The sequence below is a fragment of the Gambusia affinis genome, linkage group LG02 (genome assembly GCF_019740435.1).
Source record: "Gambusia affinis linkage group LG02, SWU_Gaff_1.0, whole genome shotgun sequence".
Classification (NCBI taxonomy): domain Eukaryota; kingdom Metazoa; phylum Chordata; class Actinopteri; order Cyprinodontiformes; family Poeciliidae; genus Gambusia; species Gambusia affinis.
In genome coordinates, this window is record NC_057869.1 from 32,256,535 (window position 1) to 32,281,963 (window position 25,429).

The window sequence follows — 25,429 nt, forward strand, 5'->3', positions numbered from 1 at the left end:
GTTCTGATATTCTGAAAATGTGACAACTTCTCATAACTGCAACAAGCAGAAACAGAGGTTTAATGTTTGTATGTTGTAACAAAAAGGAGGAAGAGTCTGTTGCAGAAGTCTGGTGCCTGCAATGCTTTCTGGAGTCACATTGTTGTGTAAAACTCATAATTTTACCAAATATATCAACGGCTTCAAAACCACAAATCAAGACATGAAGCAAACAAACGTGGCTGGACTATGTAAAAAAACAAACAAAAAAAAACACTTTAAAAAGAAAAAAAAAAGACAGTGCGATGGAAATATTTTCCTGCCACATTACATATTTTTGCACACTTTTTCAAAATGTTCTAAAATCAAACTTTTTTTAAATTAACATTTAACGTGGATCTTTTTTTTATTATTAGCTCATTTGTTAAATAAACTAAAAACATCTATAATATGTATAATTTCAAACATCTGTTTCTCTGTTGCAAAAAAACAGGCTTATCAGTCTGGAACATTCAGTTCACCACAGCTCCAAATGATGGACCCACCCACACCCACTGTGAAACAGCCAGACCAAACCATATGCTCTTAGTATGTGCTTGTTTGAGTCAGTAGAAAGTAGACACAAATGATATGACTTTTTCTGAAAAATGAAACTAAAAACCGACAGAAACATCAGTCAGATTTATTTGTATCACATATTTAAGCAACATGGCAGTTCAAAGTGCTTTACATAGTAAAAACACAAAAATATGAAGTCAAAGAACAATACTAAGTCATAGAACTTTGCATAGAATACAATATTTCCATATAGATAAGCACAAAACTATTAATACGCCTGGCTGATTAAAATACTAAATTGTTTATGTTTTATGAAGAAGTTTGTTTTTGATAGGAAATCAAGATAAAAAAGTGATAAGAAAATATGAATCATTTTTGGGGAAAAAAGATGTTTGTTTTAATTCACAGTTGATACAAAAATAATGTGTCAAAAATGATTGATACCTCTCTTTAATGTCATTGGAAAATAATTCCATTGACATGTATATCTGTAAAATGTGCCAACATACTTCTTTATTTCCCCTTCCTACAATCCATCTGTAATGTATGCTTTCATGATTTATCTTGTGTGCTTGGGGTAATTTTTAGTTCACACACACACGCACACACACGCACACGCACACACATATATGCGTGTGGCTGTGTGGGTGCATATATATATAAATTTGTCAAAGCATATATCTGTCAAATTTTTGCAAAGTTGGAGGGATCCTCATAGACTATCAGAGAAGAATGAATGCTGCTTTTAAATTATATTATACTAATTGTATTTGTTTGATAGTGTGCATTAAACGAATACCATAAAATAAATTTTTTTAATTTTATCTCCAGAGAAAATGTGGAGGACATACTTCACTGTAAAGGTGGAAAAGGACTTGTAGCAGCTCCCCAGCACTTGAATTACTCAGCCAGTCTCGACGAGTAAATTTAGCATTTTATTTTCTTTAATGAAGATCCACCATGATCATCACAGTCACCACAGTTACCTCAGTCACCGTGAAAACTAAAACATATACAAATATTAGAATACAAAACATAAACTTACAATACAAACAACAAAACAAAATGTACCTCACTGCTTTCACTGGGGAACACAAAGTGTTGATTTCTTCATGCCAAACATCTCGACAGCTCAAATCATTCATTGGCCCAATGATTCTACCAGCTTTTATAGGGCCTGCCCTCATTAGCTAATGCAGCCCGTGAGGTACATACAACCCCCCCCCCCCTCCCCTCCCCCCAAGACATTATAAAGTGTAAATACCATTAAACAAAACAAAGAAATAATAAAAGTATCAATATAAATGTATACAATAAAAGCTTTTGACGCTGCTAAACCGTTTCCGAGAGGGCAGCCAGTCTTTGTGATTGGCTGAGCCCTGGACAGGCAGTGACTATGAGCAGTATCAAAGATGGAAGGAAGCTCAGTTCTGATGACTTTCTCAGCTGTCTTCACCACTCTCTCTACACGCTGCCAGTCAGAGGTGTTAGATGCTTCAAACCAGATGGAGATGCTGGTGGTCAGTTTGTTCTCTATTGCCACTCTATAGAAGGATGGGAGGAGGGAGGTTTGCTCTTTTCATCTGACATAAAAAGTGCTGAGCTTTCCTCATCAGACCAGAGGTCTGGAGGGACCAGGTCAAAGTGTCAGTGATCTATGGACATACAGATCACTGACACTTTGACCTGGAAATTTAATGTCCTACCATGCTCCACTGCGACTTCATTGATGAGGAGGGGTGTGTGACTTGGCTGATGTTTCATTAAATCAAAAACAATTTATTTTATTTTGCTGACATTCAGGATTAGATGGTTTGCATCATACTAGCCCACCAGATGTGTCACCTCCTCTCTGTTTGTTGTTGTCCACCACTGTTGTATCATCTGCATACTTGATGTGGTTCCTAATGGGTCATCAGAGTGAAGAGCAGTGAGATCAGAAGACAGCGCAGGGGGACCCAGTGCTGAGGGAGATGACCCTTGAAGTATTTTTCGCAACTCTCACAGACTTAGTCTGTGAGAGTTGGTCTGTCTGTGAGGAAATCTAGCAGCCAGTTTCACAAGAGGGTGTTGAGCCCAAGGGGAGCTGGTCTGCTGGGGGATGATTGTGCTGAATGGTGACCTGAAGTCCAAAAACAGCGACATGAGTGTTCTTCTCCTCCAGGTGTTTCAGGCTCAGGTGTTGTGTGGTGGAAACAGCGTCCTCTGTGCAGCAGTTGGTATCATCACAGTATCACCAAATCCAACAGAAGTAAAACAGAAAAAAGGAATAACTGAAAGACTCCATCAAATAAAACTATCTTTCAACAACTTCTGATGAGAAGTTTAAAAGAGGAGCTTCAGAGGCTGTGTGAACAGCAAAAATCAGGCATTAGTCAGTGACCAGTGGAGGGTAAGATGTTCCACACTGATGGCCTGTTTCTGGAAACACCTGTGCAAATAACCCCAGAAGAAAACCCAGAAACTTCAGCTTACTCTGATAAAGGTGTGCTGCAATGTTTGCACTTATACTCAAATGTTTATTTGCATTTGGCAGAATGGTGAGTATAAAACGTCTCCCTTGCTGGTAGAGAGTTATTGGCTTTTGGGTAAGATCCACAAATCTAACAGCAACATGCCTCTGTGTACCGCTGACAACTCGCACTCACAGAATCAGCAGTTGCATGTTTTATGGCCATGTTTTTGTCTCTCACAGGTCTGTTGCAACCATGCAGGTTTTCTCTTGGTCTTTTGTGGTTCTGGTGTGTCTGTCTTCCTCCTGGGCTGAGGTAAACATGTCCAGTGCTGGCATGCAACAATTTTCTGAACTGGAAATTGCTGCTCTGTAGTAGATTAGAAAGGTTAATATACGTGACAAACTTCCTAATGCCCGGAAGAATTCTTAAAATTGAACATTTTGAAACAACAAAATAGATTTTAATAAATACATAAAACACTTATTAGTATATTTTGGATGTAGTTGTGTTAATAAAATGATTAAAACACAACATTTTCAGCTGACTGTACAAAAGCTACTTTCAACAGCAGAATGTCTCTGATATGCATTTATAACAATTCTTTTTTTGTTCTTTGTGCTGTGGTGACTGAGGACAGGAAGGTAAGTTAGAAATTAGCAGCACTCTTATTTTTAAAGCTGAAAGAATCTTGAGCTGTATCTAAATGTTTTATTTCATACAGCGATTGCTACCTTGGAGCTGGACACCTCCCAGGAGCTGTCTGTTGGTGAGCTGCTGGAGAGAGCCAACAGAGACCGCAGTAGGTCAACACTCCAGTCAGCAATGCTCACATTTATCTGTTGCACAAAATATCCACTCCAAGGAAAAACCTGGTCATGCAACCAGATGATGTAAGCTGTAGCTGTGTGTGTCTGGCAGCTCCTGACTTTGATGAACCGGCCCTCATTGGAGGAGACATTGCTGTACTGCCTGAAGCGAACAGAAACGCTGACCCTTGCACCTCCAGTGGTTGCCTCTGGTTGAAATACACTGATGGGAAGGTCTACATCCCCTACTACATTGCCAACCATTACTGTAAGCAGCAGCTCATTGGTTTTCCCACAGAACTGAGAACACAAAGGTGAACAGCTGATCTGAATCCACCTGTACCTGATGGATCTGGAATTTCTATGTTTCCCGATGGTGACAGCTGACAGAGAGAGAGAGATCATTGTTCGTGGACTGGAGTCGTTTTCCAAGGTCTCCTGCATCCGCTTCAGGCCCTACCAGAACGGTGACCATGAATGGTTGAGCATTGAATCTAGGAACGGGTGCGTCTCATTTTTTTTGTTTTTTTCCACATTAAATGCTAGTTCAGAGTGGTAATTCTAAATGCTGAGCTAAAATCCACACTTTCAGATGAGCTAAAGACTGGCTAATCAGTCTGCAGTGCTGGTATAAAACTGATTGGTTAGTTAAAATCAGGTTTGCTTCATTATTGGATGTGTGTGGTTGCAGCTGCTACTCCTACGTGGGCCGTGTGGGTGGAGGGCAGACGGTGTCTCTAAGCCGCCAGGGCTGCCTGTACCACAGCACCGTCCAACATGAGCTGCTGCATGCCCTGGGCTTCAACCACGAGCAGACCCGCTCCGACAGGGACAACCACATCAAAGTGCACTGGAACAACATCATTGAAGGTGGCACACTTCCATCATCCACCGCCCATCATTGGTTCATGAGAGCTTGGTCGTTACTTGGTAGTCCTCTGGTTGAAATACACTGATGGGACAATACTTTAAAGATTGTTGAGATGAGGTCCACAATCTTTTTATTTCACTTTGATTGTGACAGAGTGATATCTCTGTAAAGGTTTTTTAGCTCCATTGCTGCCCTGCGCACCAACTGGAAGCAGCCTGCAGCTGATCCCTGATCAGTCTGAGATATTGAAACCAGTGGAACTAAATTGATTTGCTACCAAGGAAAGGTTTTCAGGATGTATGAAGGCAAACTAGAAAACTACCCTGTACTCCAGTTTTCACCAGTGGGTGGCAGATTAGAACACGGGGTGCAATTCAACCTGATGTTTTCAACTATATTTTTAACTTTGTTCGCTTGCAATATTCTACAATTAATCATAGCCTGTGTATAGATGTATATATTAATAAAATCTAAATATATAAATTTGTAAACCTCCCCATCATTAATGACTCTTATGGGGGGAAACATGGAGCAAACATGAAAGTAATGACTGTTCTTAGACACTGTTGCTATGAATGCAGACGTTTTCATTTAGCAGAACAAGTCTTAAAGCAGGATGATGTAAAGAAGTGGCTGAGCTGCTGCAGAGGTGCAGCATGCTCAGTATTCATACTATTTTTTTTTTCTCTGAACTTCAAACCGATCCATAGTTTGGACCGTCCCAGTTCTACACCGAGGCACAGAGACCCGTTTCAGTCAAACCTAAAACTATGCATTTCTCCTTTATTCTCTGCAGGCATGGAGTACAACTTCTATAAGATTAACACTCTGAACCAGGGAACTCCTTATGATTACAACTCTGTCATGCAATATGAGAGGTAAAGAAACAATTTGCTTTTTATTAAATGCACTTAAAATATTTCCTTTCTCCAATCTTGCTCCATTTGGGCTGTACTTGGTGATATTTAGTGAATTTTGATTCTTTAATTGTAGATTTTAAATCAGGAGGTTATATTTTTCGATTCAAATTTATTTTATCAAGGATGGCACATTAAACCATGTTACATGTGAGAAACAGAGCAACCATTGTTTTGTACATGGGTTTTCTACCCACAGGCTGATGTTGTCCTTGGTTGGATCTTTAGTAAAAGAAAATATAAAAACATTAGAAATTCATGTCACATGCACACACAGAACACTACACTGAATTTCTGCTACGATAAACTAGAAAACCATGAAAACACATATTAGAGAAAGCTAATTCTCCACAGAATTAGCAGCTGTTTCAAAGCCTAATCAAAGAGTCTGTGGAGGGCTGACATCATTGGTAAGAAGACTCATGGCTGAGTTGTACCATTTTAGCCTTGAGGATATTTCCACCCACTAAAGAGTTGAGAGGAGTGTTGGGTGTGATCACCTGTCTATGTGGAACCTGCCTCTCCTCAGGTATGCCTTCTCCAAGAACAACCTTCCCACCATGGAGCCCATTCCTTACAGCAACGTGTCCTTTGGCAAGGCCACACAGATGAGCCAGAATGATATTGACAGGCTGAACAGACTCTACAAATGCTGTAAGTGTAACAAATTGTACTCTATTACCAGTATTCATTAGTATTCAGCAGTCATTCTCACTGTACTCTAGGTGGGGAAGAAAAAAATGGATCTTCCTCAGTTTGACACATGAGATGAAGAAGCCTGTCCGCTCTCAGCTCAGCTTAGAACTTTTATAAAGCTGTTCTTTAGGGGTTTCAAACTGAGATCAAACCAGATGATAACTAAACATTAGATTTTTGTTTATTTGTTGAGGCTTTGGGGGAGAGGGTGAGAAAGGATGATCTAAAAATAATAAAATATGAGGGTCTCTTGCATGGTTTGACCAAACCTAACATATAGTTTACACACATCTGAAGACTGCCATCGACTGTCAACAACAATAACAGTCACCTGGTCGATTTCTATGAAGGTCATTCTGACCCTTAGAAAAGTAGTAACCACAACAAAGAGGTGGTAGAAGTGTTTTACCACCATGATCTCCTGTTTCCTCCCTATACTGTTAACATTAACATCTAACTGAGCAGCTTCTGATGGTCAGTGACCAGCCGGCCTACGTTTACTATCATTGGTTCAACAAAGCTCCATCACTAAAGTGAATTTGTTTTGCAGAAACTTCAGCTGTGACCCACAAAGCTGTTGACATGAGAAGATACCAAGGAAGGAGGCACAGATTTGTGCACTTTGGTTGGCAACTCCAAAAGTATTAAATGCTGATGTGAATGTGAACCAAATTGAGAAGAAATAAAATACTGGAAATAAAAATAAAGTTTCATTCAAAATGATTAGAGCTGTTGAAGCATTCTTCACAACCTGATTATAATGAAGTTTCTATTTAGCGCAGAAGGTTGCATTGAATACTCAGTCATTCCAGTGAGAAACAAACATCCCTTCATTGTGGGATTTAATGTCATTAAATCTGGACTTTTAATCAGAGATTTTACACATTTTCTAGAGTGAAGTGATCAAAATTATCTGAAATATATATCTTCACATAAATAAGCATGAGTAAGCCTTTAGAACAGAGGAACCAAACTCCAGATTCTGATGACCGATGTTTGAATGCATTCCTGCTTTCATGCTCCTGGTAACAGAAAACCCTCGACCTCTGGAGTCCTGCTAATAACTTAATAATGGGATTCATTTGACAATAAATAATCAAATAATTACAATAAGAATATAGTATAATAAAAACCAAGGACAGCATGACCAAAACAATAATCAGCTGTTTTCTAACTCGCAAGAAACTGGAACTACCAACAAACTGTGGCTACATTTAGATCACAAAGTTCAGTTTATTTTAGTAAGATTTTTTTTTTGAGGAAAACATAAAGTAGTACAAAAATGTTAAACAATAATTCATGGATTTCATTTTTTTTTTTTAAGTAATCTGAAAAGTGTGGCATGTATTTGCATTCAGCAAGAAGGAGTTGATGTTTGGTGAAACCATGTGTTATTGCAATAACAGCTGAAAGTCTTCAGGTTTATGTCTTGAAGCTCTGCTCTGTTATCAAGGCTCTTTGTTTCATTTCCAGGATAGCCTTTTATTCGGTTCCATCCATCTTCCCAGCAGCTCTGAACAGCTGCACCATCTCTGCTGACAAAAAGCATCACCACAGGATGATGCTGCCACCACCATCAAAATGGCATTCCGGGGGATTTGTGCATCTAGGCCAAAACGTTCACTAGTTGGTTGTACTGAAATGTATTATGTGTTAGAAAAGGGGACATAAAAACATATTCATTTAAAATGTACATTTTTAAATTTACTGTAGCAGGGTGCCAAAAGGTGGAAATATTCACAGAACTCACAGCAGAGATAAAAGAACTCTATTTCAAATGAGATCAACAAGGTCATGTCCAGTCAGAATCTCATGAGCTGTAAGTGTGTTTAGTCTGAATTGCAGATTTCACTCTAAGAAAACCTGACCTTGCATAATTAGATATACTATATATAATCATCTTGTTCATTAAAGGGTTGTTTCACAGTTTTTAGGGAATCTGGTGTATGCCTCATTATCTGGGCCCGTATTCTAAAACTAACAATAGTTAGTTTTTAGCTCTACAATGAAAATTCTTAGAAGTTTTAAAGAACTTCAGCTTGCCAAGATAAAAAGCTATTCACAGAGCATCTTAGACCTTATGAGAGCTACTAACAAGAAAAAATGTTAAGTGTAGAGTGGAGGAGCTTTAGTTAACCTAAAAAGGAACAACATGACAAATGACGATGATGTGAATGCAAGGTGGGACCAAACATAGTGATTCTGGGCAGCAATCATTTCATTTTACCTTGTTACATCATCATGACTCAATTTTTGTAAATTCAGTCTCAATTATGTAATCAGTAAATTATCAAATGCTGAGTGGCTGCAGAGTTCTTTTTTATTTCATTTTGTTTCATGTGTCAACAAAACACAGTCCCGAGAAGACAATGACACATCTAGCAAAAATTATAATGGTATTCCTCATTAAAATACCATTTTGATGAGGAAATTAAAAATGTCATTTTAATGAGGAAAAAAAGGAAAAATCATCCATTTTTACATCCAGTTAGTTGTTGATGAAGGCTCATAGGGAACAATTCTCTGAACTAATCTAAACTGATGAATTTGGGGATGCAAATAGAAATATTTGCATTTTTGTTTCATATCCTTATTGGAAATCAAGAAATTAATTCATGTTTATGTAAAAACGGCACTAACCTTTTTACATAAACCAGCTACCTAACAGCGCCCTCTAGCGTTCCAGTAAATGAAAGTGCAACACTGGTATATAGTAAATATTAGACAACTGTAAAGAAGCAGATGTTTACAAAAATCATTTTGTTCATTTCTACAAACATAATCTGTTTGTAGATTAGTCTCAGGTTTCCTCCATGCTTCTAAGGTGATACTGGTCTAATCTGAGCTGGATAATCCCTTCTGTTCAAGTTTCTCCTGGATTTTATCAGCAGTTAAATTGAGCTGACAGTCCCTCAGAGCTGCTATCAGCTCCTTTGTTTGGACTTCAGGTCCTCTAATCTTCCTCCACTCCTTCAGCAGCTCCATGGCGGTCTCCTCCAGATCGGTGGGATGCCGTGTGGCGATGGAGTCCATCTTAGTCTCCCCCAGTCGTAGTTTGCGGCCTAGTTTGCGCCAGTTCCTCCCCAGATTGTCTCTGATCACCTCCGTGGCGATGTCCAGTTTGTCTTGAGGAACAAGAATCATATTAATGCTGATACTGATTAATAGTTGATTACAGTATACTCCAAATGCTGGTGGAAATAGGTTTTTGAACTTTGAACAATAAATTCAGAAGACACATTAAATATCTGTAATTGATTTTACACAAACTATTTTAGAGATACATTAATATGACAGTAACATCTACATATATATTTTTTCCTTACTTTGTTGTAATGTAACTACAAATTCCTTCCCAGTTTATAATCATGCTTCAATTTTTATTTCTTTATATTTCCACATTATACTCCAATGGAAAGCAATACTTGGACTACAACTACAAATAAAGTCCAAACCAATTTGCTAGTGTTATAATGATTATGTTCTCTAATTAAATCCAATGTTTTAGTTGCCATCCAACCAAACCTGTACTGTATTCAGGTCCGATACTGACAACCTTCCTGCGTGATTCAACCCAACCTGGACAGATTTCCTTGCTTATGAGAAAAATTTTCTTTTTCAGTGGACAAAAACACAGTTTTATAGTTGTTATGTAATCTGTCTTGAGACACACTGACAGACATGTCATTGTCTGGCACATATAAAGGGTCTTACGATGAATTCATTAACTTGGTGTTAACATGACTTCAGTAAGGAAATCCCAGTAAGGTTCCTTTAACTTCCAGTTTGGTCTTTTTATTTTCCAGATAACAAACTGTCAAGATTTTATACCTGCTACGTCATTCTGTGGTAAAAATGATTCATATACTGGACAATAAAGTCAGCCACATGAAAAAGGTTTCATGTTTTTTGCTTTAACTTAAAGACATTTTCTGATAAATGTTCTTCGCAGCCCAGCTACCTAACAGCGCCCTCTGGTGTTACAGTAAATGAAGGTGCAATACCGGCCCTGACCAGGACAGAAAGTGAAACCGCGCTTTTAAGTGTCTTTACCTCTCTCGGTGTCGCTCAAGCCGTATTTGAGGTCTTCTTGCTGGGCCTCCCAGTTGCTTAGCTTCTCGGTCAGATCATCTCGCTGGACCTGCCGCAGAAGCTGGCATAGATAGTCTGTTTTGTCCTTTCCTAGTTGGCCTTTTTCCGTCAGAATCTCAAACAGTTGGTGTCCTGTTTTGATCCTTTCCAACTTTTGTTTCCCAATGTGGTCTCGAACTAGAAACTTAAGTTGTTCTAGGTTTTCCTCTTTGAGCTTATTTGAAATGTCCAGCAGAACGGAGTTAAAGCTTGAAGCGCTCATGTCTCCGCCGCCTGGAGCTCCTGACGGAGGTCGTTTCCTCACTTCACTTCCGCCTGGTGGTAGGTTCAGGTTCAGGGATGGGCGTTCCTCTCCAAGCTGGAGCCTTTTCTGCCTCCTCACGCCGAGCTAAACAGCTGACTACTTTTTATTGGAGGCATTTTTAATAATTTAGTAAATGTTTTAGCTCTTATAGAGGAGAAAAACTTTTTTTTTGTTTATATGTCTGAATAAGGAGATAATAAAGTAGGCCCTTCAAAGTCACATCTAATACCTGAATATACTTGTCTTTAAACAGTAGCTTCCCTGAAAATAGAACACTTTTTACCATCTACAGTAGTAGACTGACGTCTATGTGATTGAAATGGTTATTTGTTCTGTAAGGTGCCTTACAGGCACTTTCTGTGAACTACACCACATAAATAAACTCATTCGAGTTTTGATTGGCTAAAGGTTGAGAGGTCACACTTCATACCTGTACATGTCCTGTACAGTAAATAATGTTGTTTTAGTGTTTGTGACTTGATGACATTTGTTAAATGAAGTGAATAAACTGATTGACAATCAATGATTTGTTAACCATCCTGGTTTTTATCTGGAAATCTTAGTTCCAAGTTTTCTTTCATGAATTTCAATCAGTTTTTTAAAAAACTTTTTCCCAATAATCGCACAATGATGAGCTTTGATTGAATATTGCCATAAACAAGATGTTTGACTAATTATTTTTCTTGATGCTGGCATTTTTCTTAAATAGCATTTTACTTAAATGTTTGAGTTTTAAAAGGAAAACTGCCAAATAATGCTGTGACTCCTTGAGTTCTCCTACCTGAAAGAGAAATTAAGTTTTTCACAGAATACCAGCAGCGTTGAGTCATCGGGACTGAACAGAATGTACAGCGATCATCCATTCCATTCTTTCCTAGAGCAGCAGATGGAAACACATTTCTTTAGGTTCAATTATTTTTACCAGAACTGAACGTCTCATTGGAAACATTTAGATGTGACCTGGTGGTTGAACCATGAAAAGTCAATGTAAATTAGTGACAATATAGACTGTTAGCACATTGTCGCCTCCTCGGCCCTGAATGAGAGTGAGAATATGTGTATTACTTTATTACTTAAGTTTAATTACTAAATGAATAAGATGAATATCTGTCAAGATGCCACCCTCTCTTCATTGTATCAGATCCAGTTTCATTCCAAAAAGTCAGAATATAATTACATTTCTTTTGTCTGTCATTCTAAAGCTAATTTAGCATATTTAATTTTTGGTTTTCAGACTTTTCTAAATATAATACACATGTATTAACATTGGTAGTTTTATGTTTGAAACTACTTTATGCTACATTTAGGGAGTGAAGGGGAAGTGACTATCATGGTTCTCGGTGTTTAACACATACATTAGTAGACCAGCATCTGCTACTGAAATAGACAACCGAATACCTGAATGAATATGATAACTTCTGAAGCATTTCTGCAGAAACCCAGAGGTACAGTGATGATAATCCACAGTATGACGCCACATCCACCTGGGACTCTGACCACTTAGTGTTCAGCTTCCAAGGCCTTATTGCCGTCATCACAACTCACCTGTCAGAGTTGTGAACCACTTTTGGCAAAACTGTTTCTGAAAATGTTTAAGTATATACATTCCAAGAAAATACAGCTAATCATATGAGTAAAGCCACAATCAGGAAAAAGCCCACAAACCTCAACATTGGGAATTCAACCATGGTTTATTTACACATCCTAAATATGACCAAACAACAAAGACAATACAAGAGGCAAAGTTGTTGGTTTCACATGCAGACACACTCACCCCTGTTGAAAAAGAGCTTTGGCACACACTAAAACAGACAATCATTCCACAACAACTGTTCAATACAACCAGTGAGAGACAAGGAGAAGGACATGAGGCAGGGTTGAATCTGACCACAAGCACTTGTGCTTAATGAGGCTCTTAGATACTGTTCCTGTTCTATACCATCACTGCATAATAATAGCCTCAAAATATGTAAACATGTAGGGAAAAGACAAGAAGAATATTTCATTAAAAAGGTTGGAACATTTCTTCTGATCAGATGATTGAAAACGACGTGCTTGTCCAGGTTTTTCTACACAGCAAACAGTTCATCTGATGGTTTCTTCTTGAATGTTAACATCAAGTGAGAAGAATAAAAGTTTGTTACGTCATTGGTCCCTTTAATATGTGGAATGTCATGCTAATCTAATCAAAAAGACAACATTTCTATTTCAAATACATTTTACATAATTTGATTAAAACAAAACCTAATACATTCCATCAGTCTGAGGTGGGAGCTGAAATAAGAACTGGTTGAATCACTCAGTTAGAGATTGGTCTGACAGTACACACTGACTATTCCACTTCCACTCTTCAAAGCAATTTCCAGTCACTCCCACATTTTGCTTTAGCAGTTAGAAAAACACAAAACTATTCCATCTTTGAGAAAGTACAGGTAAAAAGATGCAGAGTATAGTCAAATCAAAAAATCTTTTAAGTAGTGAAAATAAGGCAAGATAATGATGAAAAAGCCCTGCTTCATCAGGTTTCACTGGTATACAGCGGCACATTGGATGGGAGGACAATAAATTAATCTGGTAATTGTTTCAATCCCAGTTTGTAGATTATAAGGCAGAGTTAGTTCTGTTGATCCTCACTTTGCGTTCAGACTGAGGCCAGTGGACAAGCGGCTAAGAAGAGCCGCAACAGCACAACATTTTTATGGTACAATCAACCTTTTGGTTATGTATAATATTGGTTTACTCTACACACACATTTAATATCATCACATAGCCAAACATCATTTTAACACCATTTCAGATACATTAAGAATTTTTTTACTTCAAAACACTCAGATGTTTTTCAGTTGAAATTCCAGTTTTTCTGCAGTCTTAAAGATGGATTCTATTTTTAGCTTTATGTTACAAAAGTCTTAAAGGTGAGCAAATGGAAAATCCATTGTAACAACGTTAAATCTAAAACAAAAGTTAACTGTGTTAACCATGGTTTATTTGCACAAAATTATTTCATAATTTTATTTTCAATCAATCTTTACTAACGTTGAAGGTAAGAAATTAGCCATAAAACACAGCCATCTCATGTGAATGTGTTTAGTCTTTGGAGAAGCTTGTTTGTCTTTTGCTTTTATTGTTTTCTAGAAAGTTTTTGAATCTTAATAAAGAAAACTCTTGACTAACTTCTGATATTATTTCTTCTGTCTGAAACTCTACAACCAAAGTTAGCAACGTTAAAGGTCCTGAAGTCATTTGTTTTGTGCTCTTCAAGTAAAACAATCACAAACAAGCAGAATATTAATGATGCATCATATGATTTCTCACTGTCTGCTGAAATGCTTATGATAAATGTCAAAAACACTAATTATTATAAACTTGTTGCTCTCTACAGGCTAAAGTTAATCAGGCATTAAAACTATTCACAACTATCTCAGTATTGATGGTTCCCTTTCTCCTGGTACATATAATCTACAGCTGCACTTGAATCCCAACAGCAAAGAGTGATTGTAACATATGAGTAATTATTGAAGGAAAAGATGCCAAAAGCCATTTGATACCAGCTTCTAATTCTGAAATCAATGCGCATGTGCCTGTACATGCTGAATATTTTAAAAAGTAAGTCAATAGATACCTGTGTTTGTAAAATATGTGCAACAAAGAAGTTGGATACATATCAGGATATCTCCTTTGGAACCGTTCCCCAGAAATAAGATAAGGAAAAAGCTGATAATCGTTTGGATGGAGTTTCAGATAGTCTTCAAAATGAACTCTGATGGAGTTTCAGATTGTCTGCCATGGGACCTGGCACAGCTTCCTCAGAGTAAACGTGAACTTGGTCCCACAGTGACCCTTAATGGCTTCTTCCTCTCTATTAAATCTAATGAATAAGTTTGGCAGATTTGTGCATCGGCGACAAGACGCCATTTACAGAGTTCTTGGTCAGTGACTGAGGCTGTGTGATTTGAATAACATCTAAGATGGAACATTCTGGGAAGCAATCCAGGAACAGAATTGTGACAGAAACACATCAGGGATATTTTAAAATTCCCAATCAATGTAATTGCAACAGAACCTTTGCTGACGATAAAAAGGAAGCCATGCTTTAAGGAGTTGTTGGTAAAACATTACCAGCCAGCTCTAGAATGGAAAACGGGGCGTAAACGGGGCAGATGGGGGCTGGCATTACCCGACGAGGGGCTGGTGTAGCTGTCATAATTTTGGTTGTCTCGTCTTCTCCCCTCTTCTTTCATGAAATGGTCCAACATGAGGAGCTTCTCCTTGTGGATCTGGAAGCTGATGTCCTTGGGGATGTCTGGGATGAGCCAGTCCACAAAGTCGCTCATGAGCATCACCACGTTCTGCATGAACACAAACACCACAGTTTACACCACTGAAGACATTTCTGGTTTCTTAGCGAGACCCAATATTAAAGCTGCCACAGACTACATGCAGGACAAAAAAAGTCAATGTGAAAGTTCTGAAATGAACATTTTAGCAAATACGTTCTCAGTCACTATGATGCCCTTAGTGAAGTCCACTTCTTGTGGATAGTGGGATGAGACCTTTCCTGATTCTCCAGGAACTGTAGAGTTTTTCTGAAGAGTTAGACTGGCTGACCTGATGACCCTCTGAAGGGCTTTCCTCTCTGGGACTGTTGCAGTGACACAACAAAGTTTTTATATTAATGTTTATTCCTAATGAATTCATTCTATCTGTTCATTTTTACAGGCCTTAATTTCTTAGGCCTTATATGCCACAAGGTTCCAGAGCTTGATATACAAGCCAATAAAAAAATGAACCCAAACTTAAACTGTTTACAATCACCCATTAATAAGTTCATAGGTCATTATAGTAAAATCTATTCATTAAACTTATGCTTAATTCCTTATTTTATTACAAAGGTTTGCTATTTTAAAGAAGAAAGCAAACACAGCCAACACAGACATGACTGGTAATGTAGCCATCAGTCTTTTAACAGCTTAAGAATTATGAGTATTTGAAGAGGGAAAATTTGTATTCTCCCTGGTTTTAACATGATTACAGCAGTAAAACTTTAGAAATATGTAGTATGATGTAAAAGATATTTTTGTGAAAAGGACATTTTTGTGATATTTTTTAATTGGATTTCATTGCTCAAATTTACCTGATGGTTTTCAAAGTGTAAAACTGTTCTTCTACTTTCAGTAAAGGCCTACGACATCCCCTGCAGCCAGCACAATTGTGTTTATTTTTTTATGTCATTCATGAGCCATGTTTTTCTAAAGATTTTTGCTGCTCTCCCAAGAACACATTTTCTTCATCTTTGTCCTTACTGCATTTTTTCATTTCTTACTTAACATTTCATGTTAACACCAGGTGTTTTAAACAGCTAAAACCAAACATTACATCATCCAGAAGGGAGTGTGTTGGTGTGAATTATATGATGAATGAAGTGAGATACCTGTATGACTGTCATAGCAGTATTAATAAACATAGACAGAGTTTATTGTCATTCAATTGTACGTTTAACAATGTACAAATTGAAAGAAATTTCGTTGCAAGGCTCCAATAATAAATACATAAATAAATTTAATCTTAATAATATTTATGTATATTATTTGTTATACATAAATAATAAAAGTATTAATATAAATATATACAATAAAAAATTTAACTAATGGCAGTTTAGTAGTCGTATGACATGACGGATGAAGCTGTTGTAGAATCTGGTGGTTCTGCATTTGAAGCTGCTGAAACTTCCCAGAGGGCAGAAGGGAGAACAGACCATGCTGAGAGTAGAAGGGGTCTTTTATAATCGCCTGTGTCCTCGACAGGCAGCGAGTGTGAGCGGTGTCAAGGCTGGAAGGAAGCTCAGTCCCAATGATTTTACATGGTGTCAGTCACAGGTGTTTCATGCTCCAAACCATGCAGAGATGCAGCTGCTGGTCCTCTATTTTTCCTCTGTAGAAAGTGGTGAGGATGGGAGAAGGAAGGTTTTCTCTTCTCATCTGATGTAAAAAGTGCAGACGTTTCTGAGCTTTCTTCACCAGACCAGAGGTTTGGAGGGACCAGGTCAACGTGTCAGAGATCTGTATGTCCTGACTTGCTCCACTGCAGCATCGTTGATAAGAAGGGGTGTGTCTTGGCTGATTTTTTCTGAAATCAACAACAGTTTCTTTTATTTTGTTGACATTCAGGATTAGATGGTTTACATCACATCCGCCCACCAGATGTGTCACCTCCTCTCTGTAGGCCAGTTTGTTGTTGTCCCTGATGAGACTCACCACTGTTGTGTCGTCTGCATACTTAATGTTGTGGTTCCTAATGTGTCATCAAGGTGGATCAGTACACAGAAAGAGGGACCCAGTGCTTATGAATCTTTGGTACCAACCCACCAGACTAAGAAATCCTCTCACCTTCTTCTTTATGGTTGGAATTGGGAAGGACTGGATTGTGTCCATCTTCCCCAATTGTGGCTTTATCTTTCCAAAACCAATGAGAAAACCCAAATACTCCACTTCTCTCTGGGCTACAGTACACTTCTTGGGGTTAATAGTCAGTCCAGCCAGACTGATGTGGTATAGCACCTCCTGTAGATGAATCAGATGGTTCTCCCAGAACAGGCTATACACCAGCTGTTATTAGTGTAGACCCAAACACCGCCCCCTCTGGTTTTACCACGGACCAAACGGAATGTTGTCATTCCCACAATGTTGACAGCATCATGAGAAATGAAGGAGTTTAGCCATATCTCAAAATTATGGCACAGCAGTTACTCATCTCATGATTTGATGTTTTACCCAGCTTTAAGTAATCCACTTTGTTCTCCAGAGACCAAACGCTGGCGAGCAAGATAGAAGGAAGTAGAGTTCTTCAAGGGTTACACGTTAGCTTCACTGTTAGTCCTCCCCGGCTGCCACGTGTGCAGAGTCTCCTCCAAGTGCGGCGCTGGCTGGTGGTGGCATTCACTGCTTCGTTGGCCACTGGGTCTGGCTGGCAAAACAGTCCGAGGCTGTCCAGAGTTTTCAGAATTTCAGCATACTGTCAGTAGTATGCAGGATACGCATAGATTTAAGATACACTGACAATCATATATTACCCTGCCATTATTATGCCAGAGGTTTTCTGTTGTATTAGTTGGTATAAGTGTCTTTTTATGCCTTATAAGTTCAATGTTTTCAGGAGCTGTTGCAGCCACAGCCAAACAGGGCGCCGCCATGGCAACAAGAATTCTGGGTGGATTCTGCACCACCATGTTCAGCTCACTCTGCTCATTTAAAAGATAAGGAAATCTGCAATGTCCTGGTGACTTCCACAGTCTGCAGCCTGAGAAAGCTTTTCTAATACATTCAACTCAATAATTCTGTGTTCTTTGGAAGCTGTAAACTCCTTGTGATTGACTGGTTTGATTTGCTGACATTAAATATGAATGACATTAGTGAGATATTGCTGCTGCATATGCACTGAAGGCATTATTCATGTGTTTCAAACCTGGAAGACGATAACAAAGGCGAGGCGGACGGCCAGAATGGCCCAGAACTCCTTGGACAGTTCGTACGGTGTGTTGGACCAGGGAGGCTCTCTGTAATCCTTATACCTACACAAGCAAAAATACAGTGAATTACTGAAGGTTTCACGCCCTGTTTGAAGACTTTGGAATCTCTTCATTATTGTCATCATAGTAAAACTTTATTTGCAGCAAGATGAAAGCCATAAAGCAGAAACAATCACTCTACAAAAATGTAAAGAAAACTTCAGGGAGAATGATCAGTACAAATATTGGTTAAAAATGATCCGAAAATAACAAGCTCATTTTGAATTTATCGGAATAACAATCTTAGTAATGGAAGATTTTCCATCTGTTGACAAATTCTGAATCTCATTCCTCAAACTCCTCATGAAGTGAGTGAATAGGGCAACAGGAAAAGTTTCTGCTAGATCAGGTCATTTACTCTGAGTAAATGACCTGATCATTTACTGGGAGTAAATGATCCCAGTAAATGTCAGCCAGGTTCATATAACACTGAACACCCTCCACTGGTTCCCCTTTAAAAACAACTAGCGGTGGGGAACTGGACTTCTGTCTAATAAGGTTGATATTGTGAGGCCTTACCTGCAGACCTTTACATCTAACTTAGGGATACTTGGTTCTGTACCATTCTGAAAGTCACTGACGTTGAAATATGACAGCGTGTGGTTGACAAAGCCATGCATAGTTCCATCAGGACTGTAGGTGTACTGGTAGACGAGCCGAGGGACAAAGTCAGATGTGAAGGCGATGACAAAAGCCTGGGAAAGAGAAACGGTCTGTAGCGACTTTGCTGTTTCAATGAGCAGCCTCCATCCATCCATCCATCCATCCATCCATCCATCCATCCATCCATCCATCCATCCATCCATCCATCCATCCATCCATCCATCCATCCATCCATCCATCCATCCATCCATCCATCCATCCATCCATCCATCCATCCATCCATCCATCCATCCATCCATCCATCCATCCATCAATCAATCACTTTATTTTGGTAAATTGTCCACATTAAACACAGGAAACAACAAAAGAAAAAAAAATACAATAAACAAACTCACAGTTTACCAAAAAAGGAATACACTCCTGGAGGGTAATATCACAGAGTTTGGTGACAAGATTCATTTCTATGAGAACCATCATATGCATCGCAGGAAACTTTAACCAAATTAAATCCAACGTGCAGCATAAACTTCACCGATAAAGAGAAGTAAGACTTACATTAACAATGACGGCCACCTTGCTGAGGCCCCTCAGCAGGTTGTACCAGATACCTGGAGAAAGTAAGAACCATCATTCAGCTGCAAACAGCACACATAGAAAACTCACAACTAGATGGCGGAAGAACCCTCTACATCAGAGAGGATAATGATGCTAGAAAGCTGGGGAACTTAGGATCCTATTTCAACTATTTTATCATTTTAATAACCCTTCAGAAAATTAGTATTTCTCCTAGAATTCCATGTAATTCAAAATGAGTAAGTTTTTTTTATTTCCGTCAAACGGAGACTAAGTGTTCTTATAATTCATATCATCCATATAATCCTTGATTATTTTTACTACGCTGTAATTTCTACTTTTAGGTGAGTAATTTAATTATGAGTATCGCTGCACTTATATGAGTAAAACTTCTGGTTGGGTAACATATGACAACAGACTGACTTTACTCAGGTTCTTGTCAGACATCAGATGCACTAATCGCCAGGATGAATGGTGAAGCTTCATGGCATTACAAAGTCAGTCAATTTCAGAAATGGATATGCACATCAATATTTCAGTCAAATTTCTAGATATGAAGACATCTAATGTTTGTCATTGCAGATAACACAGCAGAGCTCCTCTGGTGGACATCAGAGGACATTTCTGTCTTAATGCCTGAAGTACTGTCCTTTACTTTCCTGACTATTAAATGCTTTCTGCACTCAATGGTCCATAAACATAAACTATGACATCCAGTAGATGGACATTTGGACTGTTTCAGTTAATTGTCTTCCCTCCAGAAATTAAAGTTATAGAAGATGTGTTGGTGTTACCTGCGACAGACTGGCGACCGGTCCAGGGTGTACCCCGCCTCTCGCCCAGAACGTTAGCTGGGGATAGGCACCAGCAACCCTCCCAACCCCATTAGGGACAAAGGGTGTATAGAAAATGGATGGATGTGTTGGTGTTAGTTGTTTTTTTTTTTTTTTTTATCTATAAAGAATTTTTGAACCCTGGGCAGCTCCCTCTCAATCTGTCCAATCTGCTTAAATAAACATGCATATAAGACCAGATATGTTTCTGATGGATTGTATTTAATATTACAGTCAAACTGCATATTCAACATGAACCCCTGTTAGCACTCATTGGATTTCCCGCCTCATAGTCAGCTGATGTTTCAGAAACGTACCAATGTCCTTGGCTTTGGCTGCAATGGGCCTCCGCAGCTCCAACACAAACTTCTTGGCATCCAGTCGGATTTCGATGATGTTATTCAGAAGAGCAAAGAGCGGCGCCAGAGGGAAGGAGGCCACAAAGAGGGTCACCATGCCAAACTGGATAACTGAGGAGACAAATGATGGGTGAAATGTCCAAAATGTCATTTTCAGACATTACGCCAAAACTGCAGACAGGAAGTGGAAGAGACGGGTACTGTGGGCCACAGGCCTGTCAGCAGCAATCTGGGTAACATGCAGGCTAAAGAAAAAGGTCACAAATGTCATCAGGTCTGAAATTATTAGATAAAGTAAACTTGAAGGTTCTGTTTGACAGATTCTGTTTACTGTAAAAATAGAAAAAGTGAATATTCACATCTATAAACAAGGAGGATATTTTTAGAATGAACAAAAGGATTACAACTTCAGACATCCTGGGGATTATTTCATCTTAATCCTGCTCAATCTGAACAACACTGGCTACAAAAAACAAGCAGCTAAAAAGCTCCACTTTAATCTAACATTAATTTCCCATCTAACCTGGATAAAGCCTCAGTAATGTGACTGTGAGGCTGATTCAGTGTAAAACAGCGATTAGTGTTGATTTATGCTGTGGTTTTGTTTTTAGGTAGTGGAAATCTGAGCACAGGTTCTCTGTTCCTATATACTGCAAAGTTTCCCTGCATGGATTATTCAGTGCTGTCTGAGACAATGAATAAAGAAGAGGCCCCAGCATTGAATCAATGACATAACTGAGTCTCACTCCAGCTCTGAGATGTAAAGAGATGGATCCAAGGTTGGCTGTACTGTCTCTTTAAGGTGTCTTGATCTAAAGGTTTTGAACCAGTGGGTTGTCAAAAACATTTAGCTAAATGTTGATCATGGAAAGTGTCTTCACAGCAGAACCAGTCCAGTACTCCAACAGAAACATCTGCCTGCAGAAGACCTTCTTCACAAAACTGTTGATGCTCCAGCTTCCTGTAGATTTGACTCCTTCTAGCTGCTGACTGAAAGGTGTTATGTCAAACTTTGTTATTTTAAATATGAAACACGAATGATCAGTAACTTTGGACTCATAGAACAACTTCCAAGTGGAAACTATATTGATGCTCTGGAATATTTAGTCCAACACATTTAATGTTGAAACTGTACATTTACATATTGTGTATAAAAACAGAACAGCACCGGGAAGGTAGTTCGCCCAGGGGGCCAAACAGGCTAGGACTGCCTCTGAATGGATGAATGGAAAAACATAATGTGGAAAAACCGAAACAAATTCTCAAGCCATAAACCAGTAAGCTAAAGTCTAGGAACGAATGTCAACAGATTTTGTAAATGGAAATTGGAATTAAAGAACAACAAAATGAATAGACTGTAGTGGTCATAGAGCCCTGATCAGTCTCATTAAAATTTGTCAGATTAACTGAAAACTGATTTGTGAGCAAGTTGGTCTCCAAACTTGACCCAGTTCTTCCAGTTCCATCAAGAGGAAAGGGCAGAACCCGGCAAATACCTTCTGGAAGGAAACCCAAAAGGTTTGAGCAAAGTCATCCAGCTCAGAGGCAAGGCTAACAAATACCAAGGAAATGTATGTAAACGTTTCACTCTGAAGAAATAAGATTCGTGTTAGAGACTGGACAATATGATGATTAGATTAGATTCAATATTTACTTTGACTACAAGTTCAAATAAAGAATTTTAATGAAACACAAGCAGCTTTTCTGCTCTGGCTTGAGCAAACAAAAAAGACTTTAGATACACTTTGATCTAAATAAAGACGTAAAATATAAAACTGCAAATATATATATATATATATATATATACTCACTCATCTCCATGTACTCAGGGTTGATGCCAACAAAAGGACCCAGGACATGATCTTTCTCATAGCACTTCAGAGTTTTGTGGAGCTCCTCTTCTTGCTTGGAGGTCAGTTCTGACTTCCTTTTCCGGAGAAGTTTCTTTAGCTTCCTGAACAAACATGGTAGAAGTTCAACACTTCTCCTCAGGCTGGAGGCCAACAGTCTGAAGACGCATAGTGAGAGCTAAGAAAGCGGTCAGAACTTTTAAAGGTGACCAGACGGTACACAACTTTCCCAATAACAGACTGGTTCCAGCAGATTTTTTGCATGGCATATCTAACATGTAATCCCTATATTACACATTAAATATGACATATTACATATGTAATTCCTGATTAGGAATTACATGTTTTGTCAAACCAATTAAAACCAGCTGGATGATTATCTTATTCATGAAATCACTTACAAAACCCCACATCACAGGAACGAGTCGTTTCACAAAGCAGAAAAAGAAAAATGTCAGAATCAAACTCTGGGGATTATGTGGACTGATGGTGGCCATAAAGAAATAAATCCCATTAAAATCTGAGGAGGAGATTGGTTTCTAATGGAACATAGAGGAAACAGGAGGAAAGAAACTGGAATCAAATGTGATCAGATTTTGTATTATGTCAGATGTGAATATTAAAAACGTGTTTGCAGTTATACATCTGTCAGATTTTGTAATCTGTGTTGGTTGAAAATTTAGAATATTGAAAAGTTATCAGCTAACTTTGTTCAAGTAGAGTTTTACTAAGGGAGGTGGAGCCATGAGTCTGAAAACAGATCAGACCTCAGTAGAAAAGAGGAGCAGATGTGCTTAAACATCATTGTCTAATTCCTCCTGCCACATGTTGATCTGCCCTTTGGCCAGGCACTTAATCTGCACATCCATGTATGATGGTGTGCACATGTTTGAGTGAGTTCCCAATAAAAGCTTTTGAAACTTGTTTTTATTGTTCCCCAGAGAAATAAAGAAAAAACAAAGAATCTAAAAATATCCCAGGAGAAAACAATGTTCTTTGATGACTGTGGACACATTTCATGTTCTGTCTGCAGGTTGTCAGCTAGTTTTCATTCAGCGTCAGTCAGATTACTTTTATGGATTTGCTTTTGCAATTATCCTGAATACTGGTGTCTTAAAAGCAGACATCCAAATGACTTCTGTAAGTACAGCTGAGTAGGTGTGCGTAATGTATTCTGTGATTTGCTCAGCCCACACACTGTGACCTGGGAGGATGTGTTGTTATGCTGGTGTTCAGTACGTCTCAGGTAGAAGTGTACTCACGGTATGCCAATCTCAAAGAGGTTGTTCTGGATGAGCTGCTTGCCCAGCATGGTGATGCACAGCTGTATGCACAGCTCCATGAGACAGCCTGCATGAGCACACTGAGCAAAGGGACGAGTCAGAACCCAACAGCAGAGAAAAACTTTATCTCACAGTGAATCACGAAGGTAGAGAAGCAAACAAAGCAACAGTGATCCAGTCTCCACACCGGAAGCTCCTTACTATTTTATTGCTTCTATAATAACTTGTTTTACGCAACATATTTTTAATTTCATCAACTATTTTGTAAAATCTACGGAGCCCCCCAGGGGACAAGGGGTAAAAAATTTCTTCTGCGACATCTCACAATAATTTTTGGAAAATAACTCAGAGGGTGATAAACAGAAACTTTCTTATGGAAGGTTTCTGTTTATATTTTAGAATGGATGGAAAGAGATGGAAAATCCATGTTTGACCTGTTATGCTTTTGCCTTTTGCATATAGGTTTATGGGGCATTTCTATCCTACAGAAAAAGATATCAAACTTTAGATCTCACAAACGAGGTATTAACATACATTGAAAATCCTTATATTATAGCAGAAGGTACGATGGAAACAGTAAGAAAAAACTGTTGTTCATCTAATTCATGAGACTCAAGAGATAAAACCTGCAACAACAGGAAGGAGATGAAGAACAAATCTGATTGTTACTCCATTTAGTATAAACATCTCAACACACACCATGTGGATAAAGAGAATTACCTCCTCCATCCTGTAGGAGCCAACCACATACAGATACTTTCCAGGTCTCCCAACCAGTCTGTGGACAAAACAAGCATCAATCAGACACTTTAGAATGAAGAGGGAATCCAGTCTGGTGTTGATGCTGTAATGCTTTAAGTTGAATTAAAAGACCAGTTAGAGATAAGAGCCAAAACAAGGAAGCAGGAGAGGGCGCCGTTTTACCTTCCTCTGAAGAAAGCCAGGTAGACGATGGGTGTGAAGGCGTTGACGAACTTCAAGATGAATGTTTTGAAAATGAGGCGCTCCTCAAAACTTTTGTCTGTCTTTGGAACCTCTGGAAAAAAGGATCACATTGGACTTGATAACAACACATTCAGCTGGAATATGGAATGTTTTACAGTGATATTATTTTTTTAATATTAACGTTAAAAGTCCTTCAATGCCATTTCTGACATTCTACCATGATTTTATAGACAGAACAAACAGCACTTCAGATAAGCTGACAATGTCTCAACTTGTTGACCAAGTTTTGAATGATCAGTGACCAGAGGACCTCAAATAATTCAAGTCACATATTTTCATATTTTATGTGCCACACTAAAGTTTAAATAATGGCCTGTGGATTTTGTCCAAGAATCAGAAATAAAAAAATTAAAACACCCAGAATATAAAGACCAAACATAATATACTATATTTAATGGATGGAGTCATGTTTCCAGTTTACTCCCAGTAAACCGTAATGGTTCCTGAAGCCTGCTCACCCAGAGTGGTGAGCCAGCGGGCAATGGAAGCGTAGATCTCATCCAGGATGATGATGACGATAAGGTTGATGATGGCGGCGGTGCTTTTCACGGTGGCTCGGATGTTGGAGTGTGTAGCATGGTAGGTGCTCAGGTGGAGCGCAGTCCTGATGCTGATCCGGTACAGGATGACTCCAAAGGTGATCACAAGGGTTACGAAAACCTGAAAGGAAGGAGGGAGAC

The 25,429-nt window shown here is 38.7% G+C and overlaps 3 protein-coding genes across 5 annotated transcripts in view; 1 reads left to right on the forward strand and 2 right to left on the reverse strand.

The window, feature by feature from the left end:
- Nucleotides 1–3,169: 3,169 nt before the first annotated feature.
- Nucleotides 3,170–7,006, forward strand: LOC122845761 (hatching enzyme 1.2-like). Its single transcript, XM_044142166.1, has 9 exons — nt 3,170–3,305; nt 3,631–3,634; nt 3,715–3,792; nt 3,912–4,067; nt 4,183–4,303; nt 4,491–4,669; nt 5,467–5,548; nt 6,117–6,241; nt 6,834–7,006. Coding segments are annotated over exons 1-9 (852 nt in total). The 5' UTR covers nt 3,170–3,200; the 3' UTR covers nt 6,836–7,006.
- A 1,579-nt stretch (nt 7,007–8,585) lies between these two features.
- On the reverse strand, nt 8,586–10,721 carry fadd (Fas (tnfrsf6)-associated via death domain). Its single transcript, XM_044142178.1, has 2 exons — nt 10,337–10,721; nt 8,586–9,408 (listed from the first exon to the last, which is right to left on the reverse strand). The coding sequence occupies exons 1-2, from the start codon at nt 10,635–10,637 to the stop codon at nt 9,119–9,121; spliced, it is 591 nt and encodes a 196-aa protein (XP_043998113.1). The 5' UTR covers nt 10,638–10,721; the 3' UTR covers nt 8,586–9,118.
- A 1,630-nt stretch (nt 10,722–12,351) lies between these two features.
- Nucleotides 12,352–25,429, reverse strand: part of ano1a (anoctamin 1, calcium activated chloride channel a) — a 51,441-nt gene continuing 38,363 nt past the window's right edge. For all 3 annotated transcript variants that reach the window (XM_044144863.1, XM_044144849.1, XM_044144856.1), the window contains 10 exons: nt 25,208–25,409; nt 24,669–24,780; nt 24,465–24,522; nt 23,724–23,824; nt 22,423–22,565; nt 20,570–20,722; nt 19,402–19,454; nt 18,763–18,938; nt 18,141–18,246; nt 12,352–15,028 (listed from right to left, as the gene is read on the reverse strand). In XM_044144863.1, the coding sequence (XP_044000798.1) occupies nt 14,795–15,028; nt 18,141–18,246; nt 18,763–18,938; nt 19,402–19,454; nt 20,570–20,722; nt 22,423–22,565; nt 23,724–23,824; nt 24,465–24,522; nt 24,669–24,780; nt 25,208–25,409 (1,338 nt within the window). In that variant the 3' untranslated portion in view covers nt 12,352–14,794. The remainder of the gene's footprint in view (nt 15,029–18,140; nt 18,247–18,762; nt 18,939–19,401; nt 19,455–20,569; nt 20,723–22,422; nt 22,566–23,723; nt 23,825–24,464; nt 24,523–24,668; nt 24,781–25,207; nt 25,410–25,429) is intronic.

Excerpts from the sequence above, each read along its gene's own strand:
- LOC122845761 (XM_044142166.1), top strand. The coding sequence starts at position 3,201 with ATGTTTTATGGCCATGTTTTTGTCTCTCACAGGTCTGTTGCAACCATG. Across the intron at positions 4,304-4,490 it reads AGCATTGAATCTAGGAACGG|CTGCTACTCCTACGTGGGCC; the intron begins GTGCGTCTCATT and ends GTGTGGTTGCAG. Across the intron at positions 5,549-6,116 it reads TCTGTCATGCAATATGAGAG|GTATGCCTTCTCCAAGAACA; the intron begins GTAAAGAAACAA and ends GCCTCTCCTCAG.
- fadd (XM_044142178.1), bottom strand. The coding sequence starts at position 10,637 with ATGAGCGCTTCAAGCTTTAACTCCGTTCTGCTGGACATTTCAAATAAG. Across the intron at positions 9,409-10,336 it reads CTTGAGCGACACCGAGAGAG|ACAAACTGGACATCGCCACG; the intron begins GTAAAGACACTT and ends TTGTTCCTCAAG.